The sequence below is a fragment of the Calidris pugnax genome, unplaced genomic scaffold (assembly GCF_001431845.1).
Source record: "Calidris pugnax isolate Ruff unplaced genomic scaffold, ASM143184v1 scaffold211, whole genome shotgun sequence".
NCBI lineage: Eukaryota > Metazoa > Chordata > Aves > Charadriiformes > Scolopacidae > Calidris > Calidris pugnax.
In genome coordinates this window covers 5,999,683-6,017,654 of record NW_015091083.1, presented here as the reverse complement: position 1 = coordinate 6,017,654, position 17,972 = coordinate 5,999,683, and the positions used below count along the sequence as shown (strand labels likewise).

General features: G+C 46.1%; 1 protein-coding gene across 4 annotated transcripts in view; it reads left to right on the top strand.

Moving 5' to 3' along the window:
* The window catches only part of BCL11B (B-cell CLL/lymphoma 11B (zinc finger protein)), a 95,805-nt gene that overhangs the window by 8,794 nt on the left and 69,039 nt on the right, over positions 1-17,972 (top strand). For 2 of the 4 annotated variants that reach the window (XM_014957677.1, XM_014957674.1), the window contains exon 2: positions 4,880-5,245. In XM_014957677.1, the coding sequence (XP_014813163.1) occupies positions 4,880-5,245 (366 nt within the window). Of the gene's footprint in view, positions 1-4,876; positions 5,246-17,972 lie in introns of all 4 variants that reach the window. The other 2 variants (XM_014957676.1, XM_014957673.1) reach the window with 1 other exon arrangement.

Here is a 17,972-nt window from a genome sequence, read left to right as displayed (position 1 = left end):
GGAGGAGGGGGGGGCCCTCTGGAAACAGGTTATTGATAAACTTCGACGGCGAGGAGCTGTGCCGCCCGCTCTGAGCAGCGTTAGTCTTTGTGCAGCGAGGATCCTGACACCGATCTCGGCGATAACCCAGCTTAGAGAGCGTGTGATCCGAGCTATTTCCGTTAAGCATGTTGATGTTACAGTAAATGTGACATGTGGGTGTTGATTGAAGGGACATCATTTTCAGGCCTGCTTTGGGCCAACACCCTGAAGAGCGAAGTCACTTCTTTGTGCTCGCTCCCCAACTGGGCTGAGCTTTTTCTGGAAGTGCCTTCAAGACGGCAGCGACTGTGCGTGGAGACCGGCGCGCTCGGCGTGCTGCGGCACGCTTGTGGGTGCCTTACCATGCCTGGGCACCGTGGTGGACCCCGGGCACCTCTAACTTGTCCCAAATATGGGTGGCCCTTGGGGTAGCCTATGCTTTGCCCCCCAGGCTGGGCACAAGGGTGGCTGGTGGCTGTGGTGGGGTGCACCCAGCAGCACCTCTGTGGCACAGGCGCTGGCAGCGCTCGCCTCAACCACCCCGTTATCGATTTGTGCAGAACCCGGCCGTGGAGGGGAGGTTTCACACGCAGGGCTTTGGCCCAGCACCAAACCGTTCCCTCTTCCCCCCTTTCCTCTGCCTCCTTTTGGTGCTGCAGGATGGGAAAAATAAGGAAGAGAGTAGGTTGGCAACTTTTCGCTCCCTTCCCACCTTGGGTTCTGCAGTGCAATAAAAAGGCAAGAAAATAAATTACTGCTGCCTGGACCCAGCCTCACCCAAACCCCGTGAATAAGCACCCACAGTTTTGTCCTTAGAGGCTTTGGAAAGGATTTTGAGTAGCACAGTCCTTTTCGCTGTTAATGGGTATGATTTCGAGACATCTGACAGGCAGAAAGCAGTTAGCATGTGCACTCACTTTAATACTGGGCATGAGAGTATTGTTTGCATGGGGCACATATGCTCTAATGATGTCACCACGCTGAAGCAGGAGCGCTGGTGTTTTTGCGACAGTGCCTTTACGGAATTAAGGAGTTTGTCCACTGTATTTTGGTGTGGTAGGCAGCCAGGGAGCTTGGAGATGCTGCTTAGAGTCCAGCCGGCAAGCGCAGTGCTTTTCAAAGGAAAGAGCAAATGATTTAGATTGTCCAGCTGCATTAATTTTTTGAAGCCATCGGGTAACAACAGTTGTCACTCTGTAGATGGCCCATCCCCAAATCGCTGTGTTCCCTCGGCGGGCAATGCCAATGCCAATGCAATCCTCTTCGGAGGAATCGCTGGCTGCAAGGGAAATGCTGGGCACACCTTAACGCACCTGGAAGAACCAGGGCACGAGTCCTGGCTGGAAATAGCTCGTTTGCATTTTTTTTTCCTTTTCCCACGTAAGGGAGATGAGATGTTTTCCATTCTCCTTTTTTGTGGGGCTTGATTTCTCCTTCTTAAGAAAATTTATAAATTAATTTTAAATAAATACTCGTGAGGAAACACCCTCCTCCTTCCAAACCCAGCTACCAACAAACAGCAATAAAACCACAGAGTTAAATTCAAATAATGTGAAGCGACTCATTTGAAACCCACAGACACAAGTGGAGTCAGAACTTTAGATTGAGACTGGCCTAAATTGCCCCATTGGTATTAAAGGGCTCCTTAAACAGCCTAAGATCTTGGCTGTTGTATTAACTAGGCATGACCCGATGCGTTATGGGCTGGACTTGCAGGCTTTTTTCTCTTTTCCTTTGTGGGTTTTAAATCTCTCCTGTAATGTTACTTGAATGTAGGTTTTTAATGGCTTAATTGAGTTGTCAATAGGAAGCCTTTTCTTTTTTTTTTTTTTTTTATTCCGAGAAAAAAAAAATTAAATGCAAATTGACATGGATAAAATGCATTTGAAGATCTATTCAGTATTTTGTTTTTCATTCTTTTATGTCTGTTTTCCACGTCCCGAATAAGGGGATGTTAATATAGCTTCTGCATTGTTGGGTGTACGGCTGGTCTCATGCTTGATGATTTATTAAGCTCAAATCAGAAATAGAGTCGAGTAAAAAAAATCTTTTGATAGTTTGAAACCCAATTACTACTGATCACGAGGGCTCGGCGTACCAAGAAAACGAAAAGCTGATTTTCGGTAATGTGACGACTGCCAAAATATGAAGGAATACCAGATGTTATTTTAAAAAAGTGCCATTGCAGAGTCCTTGGAAAGAGAGAGTGAGCGAGTGTAAGTGAATAGGCATATGTGGATTTAACTAATATTCAAATGAAGTGTAGAACTGAAAAGAAAGAATTCGCAACAGTTGAGCTGTTTAAACCTCCTCCATGTTTCCACAGGCGCCTGCTCAGGAGCCTTATCAAATGCAGCAGTTTTGCTATGTTTTCTGAAAAGCGTAATTTAAATTGCAGGCAAAAAAAAAATTAAAATCTTTACATCACAAAGATAATAAAGTCAAGATCTGTCCTTTGCTTTTTATTTGTTTTATACCCATAAATGCCAAAATTCAGCCTTTGATTTAAGAGACAGGCTTTAATCTGAAGGCTTTATGGGAATGTGAGGTGAAACCAGTAACAAGCATTTTCCCCCTCTGCCACCTTTTTTCCCTACGACCCTCGGTTCAGTTCCTGTTTTCGTGTTGTCTTTTCCAGCTCTTTGTCCCATCTCCCGCGTGTGTATCTGTGTGCTTGTGTGTGCCTCTCTCTGTGTGGGTTGTTTTTTTTTTTTTTTTTTAATATTTTGACACTCTGCTCCCCCTTAATAGGAATTCTTCCTAGAAATAGCGTGCACGTTTTCTAAAGGACCCTTTTCACAGTCCTTTTCTTTTGGCTTTAAAATGATGTATATGTAATTGGTAATTAAAGGTGCAAGCTCTCTTCAATATAAACAATATTGCTCAATGTTAGATCATTAAAGAGAACCGCAGCACTAAATAATTACCTTTTGCATCGTGACACTGTGTTCGCAGGCATCCGCTCCCTTCCCAGCAGTCCCTGTTCAGTGCAGGGTTATGGTTACATTTTCACCAAAGCAAGGAGGCATCTTTTCATGATATAAATTGGTGAATTAATTATGTAGCATTGTCTTCAAACTCCTTTTAAAGTTAGATTAAGGGGGGGGGGGAAAGGTAATGAATGGTTTTCAGAATGAGTATTGTGCTGTGTAGTTGGTAAGCTTGGTGTGAGTTGGGGAACTGAAGCTTTCCCGTGCCCATCGTCAGCTCCAGCAGGATGGTCCGTGCTCGGGCTCTTCTCCGGGGTCCCCATCCTTTTCCTGCCACCGCTGGTGCTGCTGCTCTCTGCTTCGCTCTTAGTGGGTCTGGTGCAACTTGTAACACGGCTGGTGGACACACCGATCAATTAATTATTCTAGAAGGCGAAAATGGGTGTGATTCTTTTTCTAAACTGCCTTTTTCAAGGCTCAGCCATTTTTGTCGCCAGGTAATACATTTCACCTTCTACCTCTTGTCCCGTTCCTACGTTTCTTTTTTTTTTTTTCTTTCACCACTCTGGTGAAGAGTGGGACAAAATATTTTTTTTTGGCCAGGAGGAGAATCCAGATCTGGATTATAACATCTGTTTATCCCAGTCTTGCTTCCTTGGAGATATTTGTGTGACTTGCTTTCCCCAGGATATCCATAAGCAAACTGCTTGGGTAATAGAGAACATTTTTCCTCCTATTCCTTTAATCCTGATTCGATTAGAGGTCTCACTCGCTGATTTACATACTGTTCGTTCCTCTGTTTTGTTCAGCCCAAATCCTACAGTCCTTGCAGAGGCAAAACAGCCTTAGGCAAAAGTCAGTGGAAATTTTGCCCGAGTAAAGACCAAGGTTTGTATGATTTGGCAGTTACACGGCAGTACAAGAGAAAACAAACCAAAAAACACGTTTTGCCCCAGAAATAGATTGTGATCCGTAATTATTTTATAATGTAAGAATTATCTTCAAAATACCCACTAAAAACGCACTGTGTTTTTATTAATTGTGAAATGAGAAGTTACTTACTCCTTAGAAACTGATGCAGGTCACTCAGAAATGCTTTCCCAGTCTTTGGGGCTAATGGTATGAAATCCATCAGGTCCATGGGCAAGATTTAAACAAAAAACTTTTATTAACCTGTAAAGCAACGGCAGGGGTGTTTGACATCAGGAAAACGAGTGGAAGATTTCAGGCTGGCCAATATTCCAGTATGTTAAATAAGTGCCTCATTCTCTTTCCCCCTATACACGCTATTGAAACCCCTTAACTTCTCCTGAACGTTTACCTGCTTACCTGCCTCTGGCAAACACTTTGCTGTAATTTGTGCTGATGGGTGGTCATTTAACCTTGCCGCTATCTTTGTAATGGGACAAGGTGGTACTAATTTTGTGTGCCACATGGAGCCTGATCCTGCTTGTTCGGAGCACGTGGGCACTTTTGCCCCCTCTCTCTGAAACAGGAGAGGTTTGGGTGCATAGGCTTTGCTGGATGGGGCCTTGGCCAGATGGCTGGGAGGTGCAGTGGGAATGAAAAGGTGGGATAAAACGGGAGGAACTATTTCAAAAAGTGACTCGGGGCTCGAGCGTTTGCAAAATGGCTCTTTGCTGATATCCTTGCAGCTCTGGCAGCAGTGGGAAGGAGCTGTCAGGAAAGCTATGCCAGGTCAGCCTTTCCATTTTGTTTCAGGCAGGCTTGGTTGCAAAATATATTGAAATCATTGTGGGAGAGCGGAAGAGCTGAAAAATAAAAGAAAGATCTAATCAGCCTTGGCTTCTTGAGGGGGGGTAAGGGGAGGCTGGGCCTCTCGTGATGTCTGCGAACATTCAAAGCAATCTCTTTCTTTTCTCCCCTTGTCCCTTTCCTCCCTCTTTCTCCTTGTCCATGTAAAGCAGAGGCTGACCATGTGGAACCGGCACTGGCCGACGAGGATGAGAGCCTGGCAATAGCAGAGCCGGGTGGCATCAGCATCGCCGCAGGCGGGACAGACCCCGACTTGTTAACCTGTGGACAGTGTCAGATGAACTTCCCGCTGGGAGACATCTTGGTTTTTATAGAGCACAAGAGAAAACAGTGCAATGGCACTGGTGGTGCCTGCTATGAAAAGAGCATGGATAAGAGCAGCCCTCCCCCCTCCTCACGCGCCGAGCTCAGGAAAGTGTCAGAGCCAGTGGAAATCGGGATCCAAGTCACACCCGATGAAGAAGACCGTCTTCTCACGCCTACAAAAGGAATTTGCCCCAAGCAGGAGAACATTGCAGGTACAGCATGTTTTACACTCAATCAACTGCCTAGGTAATCTTTTAACGAGAGCCCTCTAGAAAGTGCCATGAAACAGAGGCTTCAGTAACAGGTATTTATAGGAGCCACGGTCTGGAGGATCCTCACGGCTATGCAGGACTCAGCAGGGCTGCCCACCCCATGTTTAATTCAGTGCAGCAATCTGTGCAGGGCCAGCTCTTGGAGAAAGGGGACTCTCCATCCCTCAGGAGAGCCCAGTGGCAGCCTGTACACATAGGAAAAAGCATAAGGTTGGGGTCAGAAATGATTTCAGGAGCATCTTTAAGCAGGTAGCAGTGGTGTTGGGGTAGGGGACTTTGGTGAGATGCTCAAATCAGTCCAGATTAGACAGTCTTTGCAATGTGCAGACCCTCTGGAAAGGCCCAAATCCTGACTCCACTGAAGACAGTGGAAAAATCCTCTTCCCACTGATTGCACTGGAAAGAGGATTTGGTTGTGAGGGCTAAAGGAGGGGTTCTTTTTCCTTCTGCTGGTGTAGATGTCAGCTTCCTGGTTTGCACTGTGCTGCCTGTCCTGGGGCTCTGCAGAGGGCTGGAGTTGGGTGGGCGACACCTCCATTCGCATGCACCCCCCAAATGGGGCTTTGGACAGGGGAGACAAGAGCACAGCCTAGTCCAGGCGAACAAATTGCAGGCATCCATCTCTTTTTCTAAAACTGTCGGAGGCGGTGCAGTTAACTGAGTGGACCCCCCCCAGCTCTGAGGCGGGCAGGCAGGCGATGGCATCCCCCTGGGCGAGCTGCTGCGCAGCGGTTTCTGCAGAGCACCCGGTGTGGGGCCGCTTCCGTCGCGCAGGGCGTTTCTCCCCTCTGCAGCGGTGTGCTCACGGAAGGCTCTGCTCCCTGCTAGCGAGAGGGGGTTTTATGTTGCACAGCAGGATCTCCCCTCAAACAGGCCTTTTTTGTTCAAATCAGCTGTATCCCATATAGAAGACCAGTGGCGATTTGTCTTTGCTGTTGCTGCTATCCTAATTTCTCTAGGAATTGTCCTATGGGATTAGATCTGACAGTCCAGGATCCTGCCTGTAGTAGAGATGTTCCCTTGAGGGGATCCCCAGCAGACTTGTGAGAGGCTCCTCTTTTTACAGTTGAAGCTTAGGAGATTCCCTCTTTTAGCACTGGAGGTCTCCGAGTCAGTTCCCAGCATCTCAGAAGAGCTTGGCCACCATAAAGATGAGGACGTGGGCTTTGAACTGCTGCAGTCTTCAAATCTCCAGATTATCTGCCTCTTAGGAGAGGGCGCATACCACCCATTGACTACCTTGTTGTCTTCTAGGAATCTTTGGGGCTTTGGGGGCATTAGCAGTGGCAGCCTGTGCTGTAGTGTTGTAAGCAACCCTATTGTAAGACCTGACTCCATCCTTCCCTCATCCTTTTTCTGCTTTCCCCATCCTTTTGCAGTTGCGAGCGTGTTTCTTGGCAGAGATGACTACCTCATGGTGTAGCAGCTTTGAAGGCTAGACTTCCTTCCCATTTGGTGGGAGCAGAAGAGAAGTATTCAGGACCTTCTCCCCCAGCTGCTGATGGCCTCCTGAATGGCGCTGAGCAGTCTCAAGAACTGTTGATCTCTGTGTGAGCTGATGGCGCTCAGCCCCTTGCAGAGGGTGGCCAGTGCTTAGTGAGGTTGGTCCAGGAGACCTATGCTATAGTTGCAGTCCAGATCTCATCTCTTACTAATCTCTGCCCAAATTCAGTCCGTAGTGAAATACCTCAATGGCTGTACCCAGCTCAGAGGGTGCCATCCCATCCCAGCTTCTGGGCATCAGCATCAACACAGCACTTTTGCCATGGAGAAAATCTGCTGGGGGAGGGGGCCAAGGGGGTGTTCACGTGTGGAAAAGGCATAAAAAAAATATTTAAAAGCCAATCTGGAGCACCTAATCTCTTCCAGACTAAACTGAATATCAAATGAAAGTATGTAGGAAAGATTTTGAATTGAGAAAAATAAAAGGGTTTATCGTTTGATTGGCATTTTCTCAGCAGTGCACAGAGATAGGGACATCCACTAAATAGTGCAGTAATAATGCTTTCTCAATTAGGAGCCCAGCTCCGAGATAAAAAGGTGCAGTGTCCTTCCATATTTTTTTTAATAGCAGCGGATAGTTTTCAATAGTAGGATAAAAGCCTCACATTACAGCCATGGAGGGTAGCCATGAAAAACCCACAGAAGTCATTCACTGGAAAGGCTTTAGTGGGATATACCAAACCCCTTATTTATATTTCAATAGAAAGGCTTTCTGCATTAGCCAAGAAAATCAGAATCTGCATTTAACATTAAAGGTATTTCCCAGTGAGCGGCTGTAGAGCATTGTTGTTAGATTTGTTAAAAAAAGAGACTAAATACGATTTCATAAAAGGGAAACTTAATCTCTAAGGCAGCTTTCTCCCACCCCGCCACCCCCTCCCTTTATTTTTTTATTTTTTTGGTAATAATGCAACAGCCTACAGTATTTTTACTTTATATGTGACGAAAGATATTCTTAGCCTTTCTGTACTGCGACAGGAAGAATGAATTTCTTTATTCCACCAAGAAATATGTAAAATAATCCCTTAGAAGTATGGGGAGATATGTTTGTTCAAAGCATTTAAAATGTTATTTTAATCAAAGGCACAAAACACTCTACATGCTGTGTCAGCTAAAGGAGACCATTACATTTTAACAGCAAATCATGCTCTTTTTCCCCCTCCTAGCCAGCCCCCCCAGCTTTGAAACTAACTTTTTTTTTTTATTAAATAAAAAGGCGAAAAAGATTAAAGAATGAAAAAACTTCAGTGGCTCAAATGTATAAAGTAATTTAATATGGTGGAAGCATTAATTATTTTAGCTTAATTGAATTCTGAGGACTGCAGTAGTTGCATTTTTGTAGACAAGCTCTGTTTATTATTTCTTTGTGTAGATTAACAGTAAAGGAAACATAGATAACTTTCAGTTATTTATTGTAAAATAAATGTGTCAATTCATGTGTAAAGCAAGCTGTTCAAAGATAATTGAGTCTTTATATTTGAAGAGGGAAACCAGAAATCACCCAGTCGCCACTCCGGCTCCCTGAAATATGCTGCCACTGCTGCTGCCCTCAAATAGGTTTCAGCTCCTCTCCTTGATCTTGTGTTATTTTTGTAGACCTTCTTATTTGGTCGAAATGATTTGTGCGGCCTTTTTCAGGTGTGCCCAAGCTGCCAAACCTCAGAGCTTCCCGTGGCTGAGTGTAGGGAGGGTATGTCAAGCACTGAGCTTGGCTCTGCCGTCGCACCTCTCTTCCCTCTGGGCGTGAGGATGTTGGGATGTAGCACCGCGCTGAGCGTTCACCCTGCCGCAGGGTGCTCCGGATTCCCGAGATCTTCCCTCCTCACTTTCTTTTTGCCTTTTTTTCCTTTATTTTTGCCTTTCTTTCTTGAGAACTCTGCCTGCTCTGGTCACTGAACGTCTCTTGACCACAGAACAGACCTTGTGTTGCTTTGAGGGATGCAGGCTGAGCTCAGGAGTCTGCAAGAATTTGCATGCACGTAGCGCAAATCTCCAACTGACATTTCTAGAGATCAGTAAAGACAAAGGCAACTTTATCTCCGCAAGCAGCTTTTAAAGACCTTCTGATAATGAAGTCTGTCATCTTTTCCTGACTCGCAACTTGCAAATCCATGCTTTTCAAGGTGCTTTCATTTAGCTACCACTGTCTGTAAGGTGTTTGGTAGTGTGTTAGCTGGCACTGGGAGGACTTGACTTGCTTAGGAGCGGTCTGTCCTGTAAAGTGGTTTTTTTTTTTTTCAAATTGGCTGACCTGTTTGAAAATCAGTTCTGGTACAGAGGGTGTGATAGCATCAAACTGATGTAGCAGATTGTCGTATAGCAAAACACAGCCAGGCCAATGAGTTGCCTAGGAGTTATCAGTCACTGCTTCTTTTGCTTCACCGCTGGCAGGTATTTTGGAAACAATTAGGCCACCGTTGTATTTTTATGCCTCTTTATCTTTCATATTTATCAGATCTTGGGCGTAACCAGGTGACCTGTCCTGACTGAAGAAGGCCCTGGGAAGGTGGCTCCTGCTGTCCTTTGACTGATGGTATCTCCTCACAGGCCCTGCTGGGCTCACAGGCCACCAGGCTGTTTGTTAGCAGGGCTCTCTGAAATAATCCAGAGTAAAGAAAAAGCACTGGTCAGCTTGTTCTTAACGCTGAATGGTTTCAGAGAACCGTGGCAGAGAGGAGGGAGCCTTGGTGGGGAAGGCACCACGTGGACTAGACCTTCTCCAGCTTCACTGGCTTGTCTGCACACTCCAGGCAGCATACCCTCGTGGCCAGATAACCACACCAGCAGCAGAGGTTCGTTAAGACAGGGTAGCTAATTTCTGCAAAGATGGTGCTAGGAAAGGGGAGGGAGTTGATTGGAATTCCTCGTTTATCCCATCCCAGTCACCAGTGCTGGGCTCCATACATTATGGACTTGAACTAGATGTGCATGGTGAAAAAAGGCTCCCTGTCAGAGGCAGGATTTAACTGCAACCTCTGCTCCATGAATGTTCATTTCAGGCTTTTGAATGGTAAAACTGCCAGTGAGAGAAACTAAATAACTCGCATGTGCTGGAAGCCAGAGATAAACACCGCCGCAGGTTGCCATGAAATAGGCTATTTGATATATTTAGAATTGTTATTTTTCTCCAAATTAAGATTAGTTAAATCCATGTGTGTTGTGTGAGTGATTGTTAACTCAATGGCATGGATTATCCTTTTTTCAAATCATGACAGCTAATTATTATTGCTGTCTACCCTGAGACATTCACTTACAATGTACCATTATGGACCCGCGCACCCATATTAACTGTAGGACTCAGGCAGCCATCGTGATGCCTTCACACGTGAGGGGAGGAAAACACAAGCTGAAATAACCTGAGGCTGGTGGCGGTGATACTGGGCAGGTTGGGAAGAGATGTCCTGAGTGGTGGCAATGTCAGGCAGGTTGGGAGGAGGTGTTCTGAGGAATGCTGAGCTGGCATGGGGTATGTTGGCCATCCATGGCACCAGGTCCTGCTGCCAGCATCTCCCCAGGGCGGTGGGTCATGCGGGAGTGACTTGTCAAAGCTGGCCTAGGAAAAATGCTACGTGAGGACCAGGAGGCTTCCAGAAGTGTGTGGTAACACGGCCTGAGAAACACAGGTTGCAGCTGAAATAGTTTTCATGAGGCTTTTCCAGGCTTGTTTCTTCCCTCGGCGTCTGCCAGGCTTTCCCTGAATGCAGAGGAGTTACCTGGCCGCCTCCTCCTCCTCCTCTGCTGCTTCACCAGGTATTTAGCAATGTGTTTTGCTAATTGGTGTGGCTGAGCAGCATGGAGGGGGGGGTGGTCATACACACAGGGAAGGTGTCAGCCCAGCTCCCCTGAGAGCGGTGTTAACAAGCAAAACCTCCTGCCCCCGGGGGACCTCGGCTGAGGGCCTGACTTGGGTCCTGGGGAGACAAACAAGCCGGGTGATCTCACCCAGAGCCCTGCTCGTGCCGGGGGAGCCTGGCTCTCCTCCGGGGACAGGCCACCCCCAGCTATGGCAGGAGCCTGCGGTGGCAGCTGCCCTCCCCTGGCTCGCTGCAGCTTCAAGCACGAGGAGGGGCTGCCGAAAGATCACACTTTAAAAGTTTTAAGGGTGTTGGTGAGGTCAGGTGGAGGGGATGTGATCCCCGCTTTTTGGGGACCCTTAGGCTGATGTGAAGGGCGTCCTGTGGCAGCTTGGTGGCCCCCCATCCCCGGCCTGTCCCCCCAGCTGGCCATGAGCACAGCAGGGCCATGGCTGGTGGGAGCTGCCAAGGCCACGGTGAGCACCCTGCTAATCCCAGCAAGAGTTAAAGGTGAGAAACCTGTCGATTACAAAACCCTTTCTTCCCCTTGCTTGAACTCCACCACACCCATGTGGCCCAGGTCCAGCACTCCTGCCTTCAGCCCCGGCCCGGGGGCTGCCCTCTCCCCACCGCCATCTCAGCTTGCCCCTAGCTGTGTCCTACCCGGGGTCCAGCCAGCTTTCCCGGCATTCCCGAGAGTCAAGTCTGTCACTGAGTTTTAAACAGGCTAAAAAACTCACCGAGGAATATTATGCCCTCGGTTCTCCCTGCTGGTTTTAGCTTTTTGTTTTGTTCCTCTCACCACCCTGTTTTTCCAAAGCCGTTTTACGCGCCCTGTGTGCCATTAGCTGGACCCCCACCCACCAGGCCGGGGCTGCAGGAGCGGTGAGGGGTCCTGCTCACCCTGCTCCCACCTGGTGTCACCCCTCAAACCGGAGGTGCCATGCCACATCGACCGGGAGGGGACCTGCCCCCAAACGAACAGGGTGCCGGACGGCTAAACAGGAGCTCGCTGCTGTTATTTTTCTTTTGCTCTAATCTCTCTTAGTTATAGTCATCTTTGGTTTTACGTGTGTCAACGCTAGGTGAAACCTTTTCGACAGAATTGCCATTTTGCAGGCTGATGAGAGGGGATTTAAGAAGGTCATTCAGTACACGTGGCCAGAGTCGTCTCCCTCCGGGGTGGATGCCTATCGGGAGTCACTCTTTTAAGAGCAAAACTTGCTCATTTGCACCAGCTTGGCACTGCTGTTACTTTCTTTTATTTCAGTGGAACGACTCTGGACTTACTCAGAGGTAGAGCCCAGTCAAAACGTCAGCCAACAAAGTGGTTTTTGCCTTTATTTGTGCTCTTGTGAAATTACTTGGGCCATGTGTGGGAGACCAGAAACCATGTATATATCTCTGACTATTATTAGCATGGAAAGACTGGTAGATTTTTTAGACAACACTAATGGTAAATGATAAAAAGGCACTGGTCAGCCAGTCATTACTTATTTTTCTTTACAACTTTGCGGGAAACTGTTAGGAGCAAAGTAAAACTAGTGCCCAACCATCCTATAGACTGCTGGAGTATTGATTGCAGGAAAGGAGTTTGTGTGGTTTGCAGGGGAATTTTGCACTGGGATGTAGCCTAAGGAAAGATGGTTACGTGGAAATACTATAAAACAGAAAAGCGCCTGTATAGATAGAAAAAGCTGCTGTTCCTCTCCGATGGCGAATAAATACATAGAGGCACGGAAATGGTTCCTTTGCTTCAGCAGGACAGAAGTGCTGCTATAGCATGAGGCTGCCTCCCTTCATGTCTTTTCCATATATTGTTTTTCTTTCTCAGCCTGTGTTTGAACTGCGCTGCCTAGACACACAGTGACCAAATCGGCTGTGACATAAAGGTTGAACCTTTCTAGGGTTTTTTGGAGATTGGAACATTTTTCTATCATAACTGGAGAAAAAAAAAACCCTGTGAAGTAATCATACTTTTTGTACAAGAAAGGCTTGGATTTCTATGTCATGTCACATAACTTCAAAGGGCATAGATTTGGGGCTGAGTTTTAGTGCTGCCTTCAGTGGCTGAGTAGGAAGATGGGAACCCAGAGGGTGAGAAATAGAGGAGAGAGGGCAGGTACAGCAATAAAACCGTGTTTCTCAGCCGACAACCCTGGAAGCTCAGAGAAACTGGGTATCTCTAGGTTTGGGAGACGCATGTGCTCGCTCTGAGGAGAGCATCCTTTTCAGCACGGTTCCTTCTCCCCGTTCCCTCCCACCCTCCAAATGGTAATTGGTGGGCCGTGCAGTAGAAATGTTATAAAAAAAAAAAAAAAAAGGGAAGGCTGTGACAGAGAAAACCTCTAGCCCCATGTTTGCCCCTTAATTCTATGCTTAGCATCCACAGTAAGATACTGCTTTGGCTAGATAGGGTTCAACTGCAATGTGTTTAAGAAAAAATGTTTAAAAAAAAAAAAAAAAAGGGAGGAAGAAAAAGTGGGTGGGTGGGGTATCTAGGGATTTGGTGTCTAAGCTCAGGAGTTAAGCCGGAAATCCCAGAGATGTAATGAAAACAAAACGGACTTTTCACTCGCGCTGTGGCATTCTGGCAGTGAGAACGCTTTCGTGAGCCAATGTTTTCATTGTAGGTTTTCTCGAGAGAAGTAGTGGAAACGAATCGTTAACCCCTTAACAGGAATGAATGTGGTTGCTGCAGCCGGGAGAGGAGAGCCGTCTTGGCTCCTAGTTGCCACGTTGGAGAGCTTGGGGGTGTGTGTATGTTTGTGTGTAGTGGGGAAGGTGGGGTAGATACCGCTTGTAAGGAGTTTAATAATCTTAATGGCAGATGTGAAGTGGTTACTTAGCGGTTGTTGTTTTTTCCTCTTTGCATGTATGCCTTTGCAGAAAGATTTGAGCGTGATCAGCGCAAACCACTGTTAAACCCAACAGCTCTTAAACTCACTCTTTCTTCTGGCATTTAGTAGCATATTTCTTGAGCAAGAAAAGGGGGACACTGCTCGCTCGTCCCCTGGCAGGGTCATAAAAGCTGCAGATGGGAAAAGACCTACCAAGTAGCAGATCCCAGTTTTCTTAGAAAGTGGAAGTACAGGATGTGTGTCTGTCACAGGCGTGTTATGTATATAGCTTTAAATGTCCAGCAGCCTTGGACAGCGTTCAGCCTTAGAGGAGTAAGCCCCTTCATTAAAAGCAAGGGAGTTTGGGGAGGAAGAGAGGTGGGAGTGATTAATCTAATTTACCTTACTAGCCACTTTTGGTGAAGAGATTGTGTATCCCTGTCCTCCATGCTCTGATTAGGCTGCATTTTATTTCGATATTTTATTTCACCTTTTGATCACGGCTGGCACTTACCATATTTCTCTCTCCACTCTCTCATTAGGGTATTTTATCTACACGCATTCTTGCAAGCGGTATAGACCATCAGCCCCCCCCCGGCTCTAGCTAAAGAGCATCTCATCTACCCTTTAGCATCTCAGAAGAGCAATTAAAATCATTATACACCTTCTTCCAGCTGCCCTAGATCCTCGGGTCCAGCTCTTGCGTGCAGGTTGTGGGACTCTCGGTGCTGTGCAGACTTCGGACATAATTGCAGAGCTGCTGCAAGGGGCTGTGTCTCTGCAGCTGACCTTGCTCGGCGCCTCTGGCCCCTGAATAGATGTTTGCCTTCTTTCTTCCCACTTTGACAGCTCCCCCTACTCTGCACTCCAGCCCCTCACTCCGTCCCAGCCCACTCCTTGTCTGCTCACGCTGAGAAAGCACCGCGGTGGCAAGGTATTTGTGGCTGAAACTGCCTTGGCAATGAGCAGAGGATGAGGAGAACGTCGGTTCTCCCGCACACCCCTGTTTGAAGAGGGGAAAAATAAGAAAGGAAAGAGATACTGCTGAATAAATGACGGTTCTACGTGTTTTTTATACCACGCTGCTTTCGAAATGGTCATTTAAACAAGGTGGAGTGGTGGGGGAGGAGAGAACAAGACAAGACTGCAGACAGGGATTAAACAGCCCTCTTCTTCTTTTAACACATTTATTATTTTCAGAGTCAAAGCTGCAGCCAGCTAATGTAACTGTAAAAGTCTCCTTTGAATTATTGGCGAGGCACTCTGAAGTCTTCTATTATAGCTGATGTACTTGCGTGCAGGCAAAATCCAGTTTTGAATTTAGCACCTACTTGTTTTATTTTCTTTATTAAACCAACTCCCGGCTCATTTTTTCCTTTCAATGCCGGCTTTTCGTTTCCCGTTTTTCTAGAGTGCCCTATTACTAGCTCATAAAAAGAGTTAGAAACTGAAGGGAAGTTTCCTGAGCAAGAAGGAATTTTTTTTTGGCTTTTTTTTTTTTTTTCCCCCTATGGCTTGGCTCGAAGCCAACCTGTCTTTCAACAAGTAGAGAGCCATTCCAAGTTGAAATTTATAGAGCAGAGTCCAGGTTCAAGGGCTGAAGCCCGCCAACAGCTCCAGCCTCTTTGTTACTGATTAATTCTGCAAGCGGTTCAGCTGGTTTGCTCACTTCTGCCTGCTCTTCACAGCGCTGCAGCGCTTCCGAGCCGGCTGCTGCTGCTTCCCCCTCCCCTGATTTTCAGCAGCCCTTTCCCCCCTTCATTCAGCAAGCCCCCAAATTCATTTTAACCCCGTGCGGTCCAAGCTGCATCACGTTGGTTTTACAATAAAATTACAAAAAAATCCCTTCCCTCCGCTTTATTTTCCCCCTTTTTTTTAATTTTCCCTACAACTAATTTTAAATCTGGAGCTTCCCATTTAACTTCAGCTCGTATTAACAATTGCTTCTTGGCATCGTTTGGAACCCAAGTTCCCAGGTTTTAATTAGTTTACTCAAACGCACGCAGCGGGGCAAAATAGTTTCTTTCAGCTTTACCTGCAAAGGATGTTTCCCGTCTCAGCGAGGGGGTTTCCCTCGCGGAGGGGTTTGAAAGGCAGAAGTTTTCAAGTGGTCTCAATATGGGGCCCCATAAGAGTGAGTGTGGGAGGTGAGGGGGAGAAAGAGCAGGAAGAAAAAAGAACTGAAAAAAACCCCCAAAACCAACAAGTTTGGGAAAGTACCTTGAAATGAGGATGGTCCCAATCCTGTAACAAACTGGATGTGAAATCATAAGCTTATTGACGTCAATGGGGGTTTTGCCATTGGCTTTGGCGAAGGCAGGATTTCATCCTTAGCCTGTGCCGAGCTGTAGGTATGCCAAGGGTCCTCTCGCAGTCAGCGGGATTACTGATGTGCAGAAAGTTAAGCATGTCTGTAAGCGTTGGCAGGATTAAGATCTGTGCTGGTATTTTCAGACCAAGTGAAATGCATGTGGGAGGTTTTTAAAGAAGAAAGTGCATGGGAGTTTTAAAAAAAGAAGAGTATAGCAGAGCCTGCCATTTTTAAGTGCCTTGGGGAAAAACCTGGGTTGCTATTAAAAATATCGGAGGACTAATGTGTTACTAATTGTGACACAATTAACTTCTTAAAAGTATTCGATTGCGAGTCCCAAGAAAATAAAAAGATGGGGATGAATAGCTAGAAATTCAGGCCTGCGTTTCTGTTTAAACATTTTTTTTAAGTAGAAATAAAAACAAGCCTAGAGGTTCACTTTACCGTGCATCTTGATTACTTTGCTCCTAGAAGTCTACTTTTGAGTAGGTTATTTAAAGAATTAAAAAAAGGACAAGAACAAAGAAAAGCAGCTCAAACCCAGTAGCTGTCTGAGACCCCTATATGTGGCTTTACCACAAAGCTCTTAAATTCTTGTTTAAACATTTCTCCAGAGCTGTTACTCAGGAAATAAAAATGTGTGCTGTTTGTCTATAGCAGATTAAAAGTTTACCTTTAACGTGACAGCTTCTCAAATCTAGTGTCGGAAACATACCTCTATTTTATGGTATTATGAAGCAGGTCTGGAGCAGAAACAATATATTTAACTAAGAGGGAGTAAGATAGAATTTGTGGGTTTCTTTCTTTAATGGTTTATTACCAGAGACCTTTCCTGTGTCTGTCTCTGAAACTTTTGTGCATACAAGTGGCCAGCACATGTAAACCACACTTTGAAATTTAACAGTTAACCTTAAAAAATCTTAAGTTCAGCAAAATGGAACTTTTTTTTTTTTAGCCTATGGACAGCTCTTTGTAATGATCTGGCAGAGGATTCTAAGGTTGGTTTTTTCTTTTCCTCCAAAACATTCATAATTTCAGCAGTAGAAAACTGAAGCACACCCGAGCTCTGAGAAGGCTCTCTCTCACATCTGCCTCCGCCTGTGTGCTGATTCCCTGGGGTCCCATTTATAACAATCTAACAAGATAGAATCTGCCTTTGAGTATCAGTAAATATGGCTAAAGATCACAAAACTGTACTCATAATTGTTCAAGACTAAAAGGCAGAATATAGTGTTTGATTAATGCTTATGGTACAGGGCCTTCTTGCAGAAAGAAGTTAAAACAGTAACCCCCAACCCTCCCTAAAAAACCCCTGAGCCCCTCTCCAGCCCCCTCAGACTCCACAGAAGGGTGCGATCTTCTTAGTGCAAAGTTCATCATTTAAAATGATGCACTTTATTTTTGGTTTGGAGGTTGATCGAGGGTACCCGATTGGAGCTGTTTCTTGGAAAGGATGCACAAGGTAATTTTCTGTTAGCAGCGCTAGTACACAGGAGCCAAGGACATCTTCTCTGACCACCATAAGCACTCATCCTTCAGGTCAGGGGGCTTTTGACAGTGTGTTGTCCTGGATTTGCCTCATCCCTACCATGTCTGCTCTGCAGGTGAAGAAAAACACCCTCAGTCCTCAGCGCTCCCTATCTGACAATTAGCATTCATTAGCAATATTTAAGCAGGGGGAGGTTATGGATGCAGCGGTGTCTGTCAGAGACCCCTAGCAAAGGCACCTGCTTGTTTGGGAAGGACTGATGGGCTGGATTGATGAGGTCTGTGTTCGTGCTGGAGCCTTGGGGCTGCTCGGGCTAGTGTTTGTGCCGGGTGACCAGCAGCTTGCAGCAGGCATTACCTAGGTGGGGTGATGCCCCCCTTGTCCTCACTCCCTCGGTGGGAAGCTTGGGAATTCCTATTGTCTTCGCTGTTGGGAGACTTCCCCGCTGTCTGGAAAGGTTTATTTTTTTGAGCGATAGTGGGTGGAGAATGCAATACAGATGGATCTGTTTCTCTTTCATTAGCTCTTTTAAGACGCTTGTTTAAATGTGTTCGCTTTGCTTTTCAAATGGTAAATGTCAGTGTTTCAAATATCGCTGTTAACAAAAAAAAATATAATAATTAAGAAAAACAGATCTTTGAAAAAGCCCAGGCCAAGACTTTGTTAAAATGCTGGTCTAGAAATGGCAAAGGTGACTCTGGACATGCACAAAGTGGGGAAGATGTAGGGA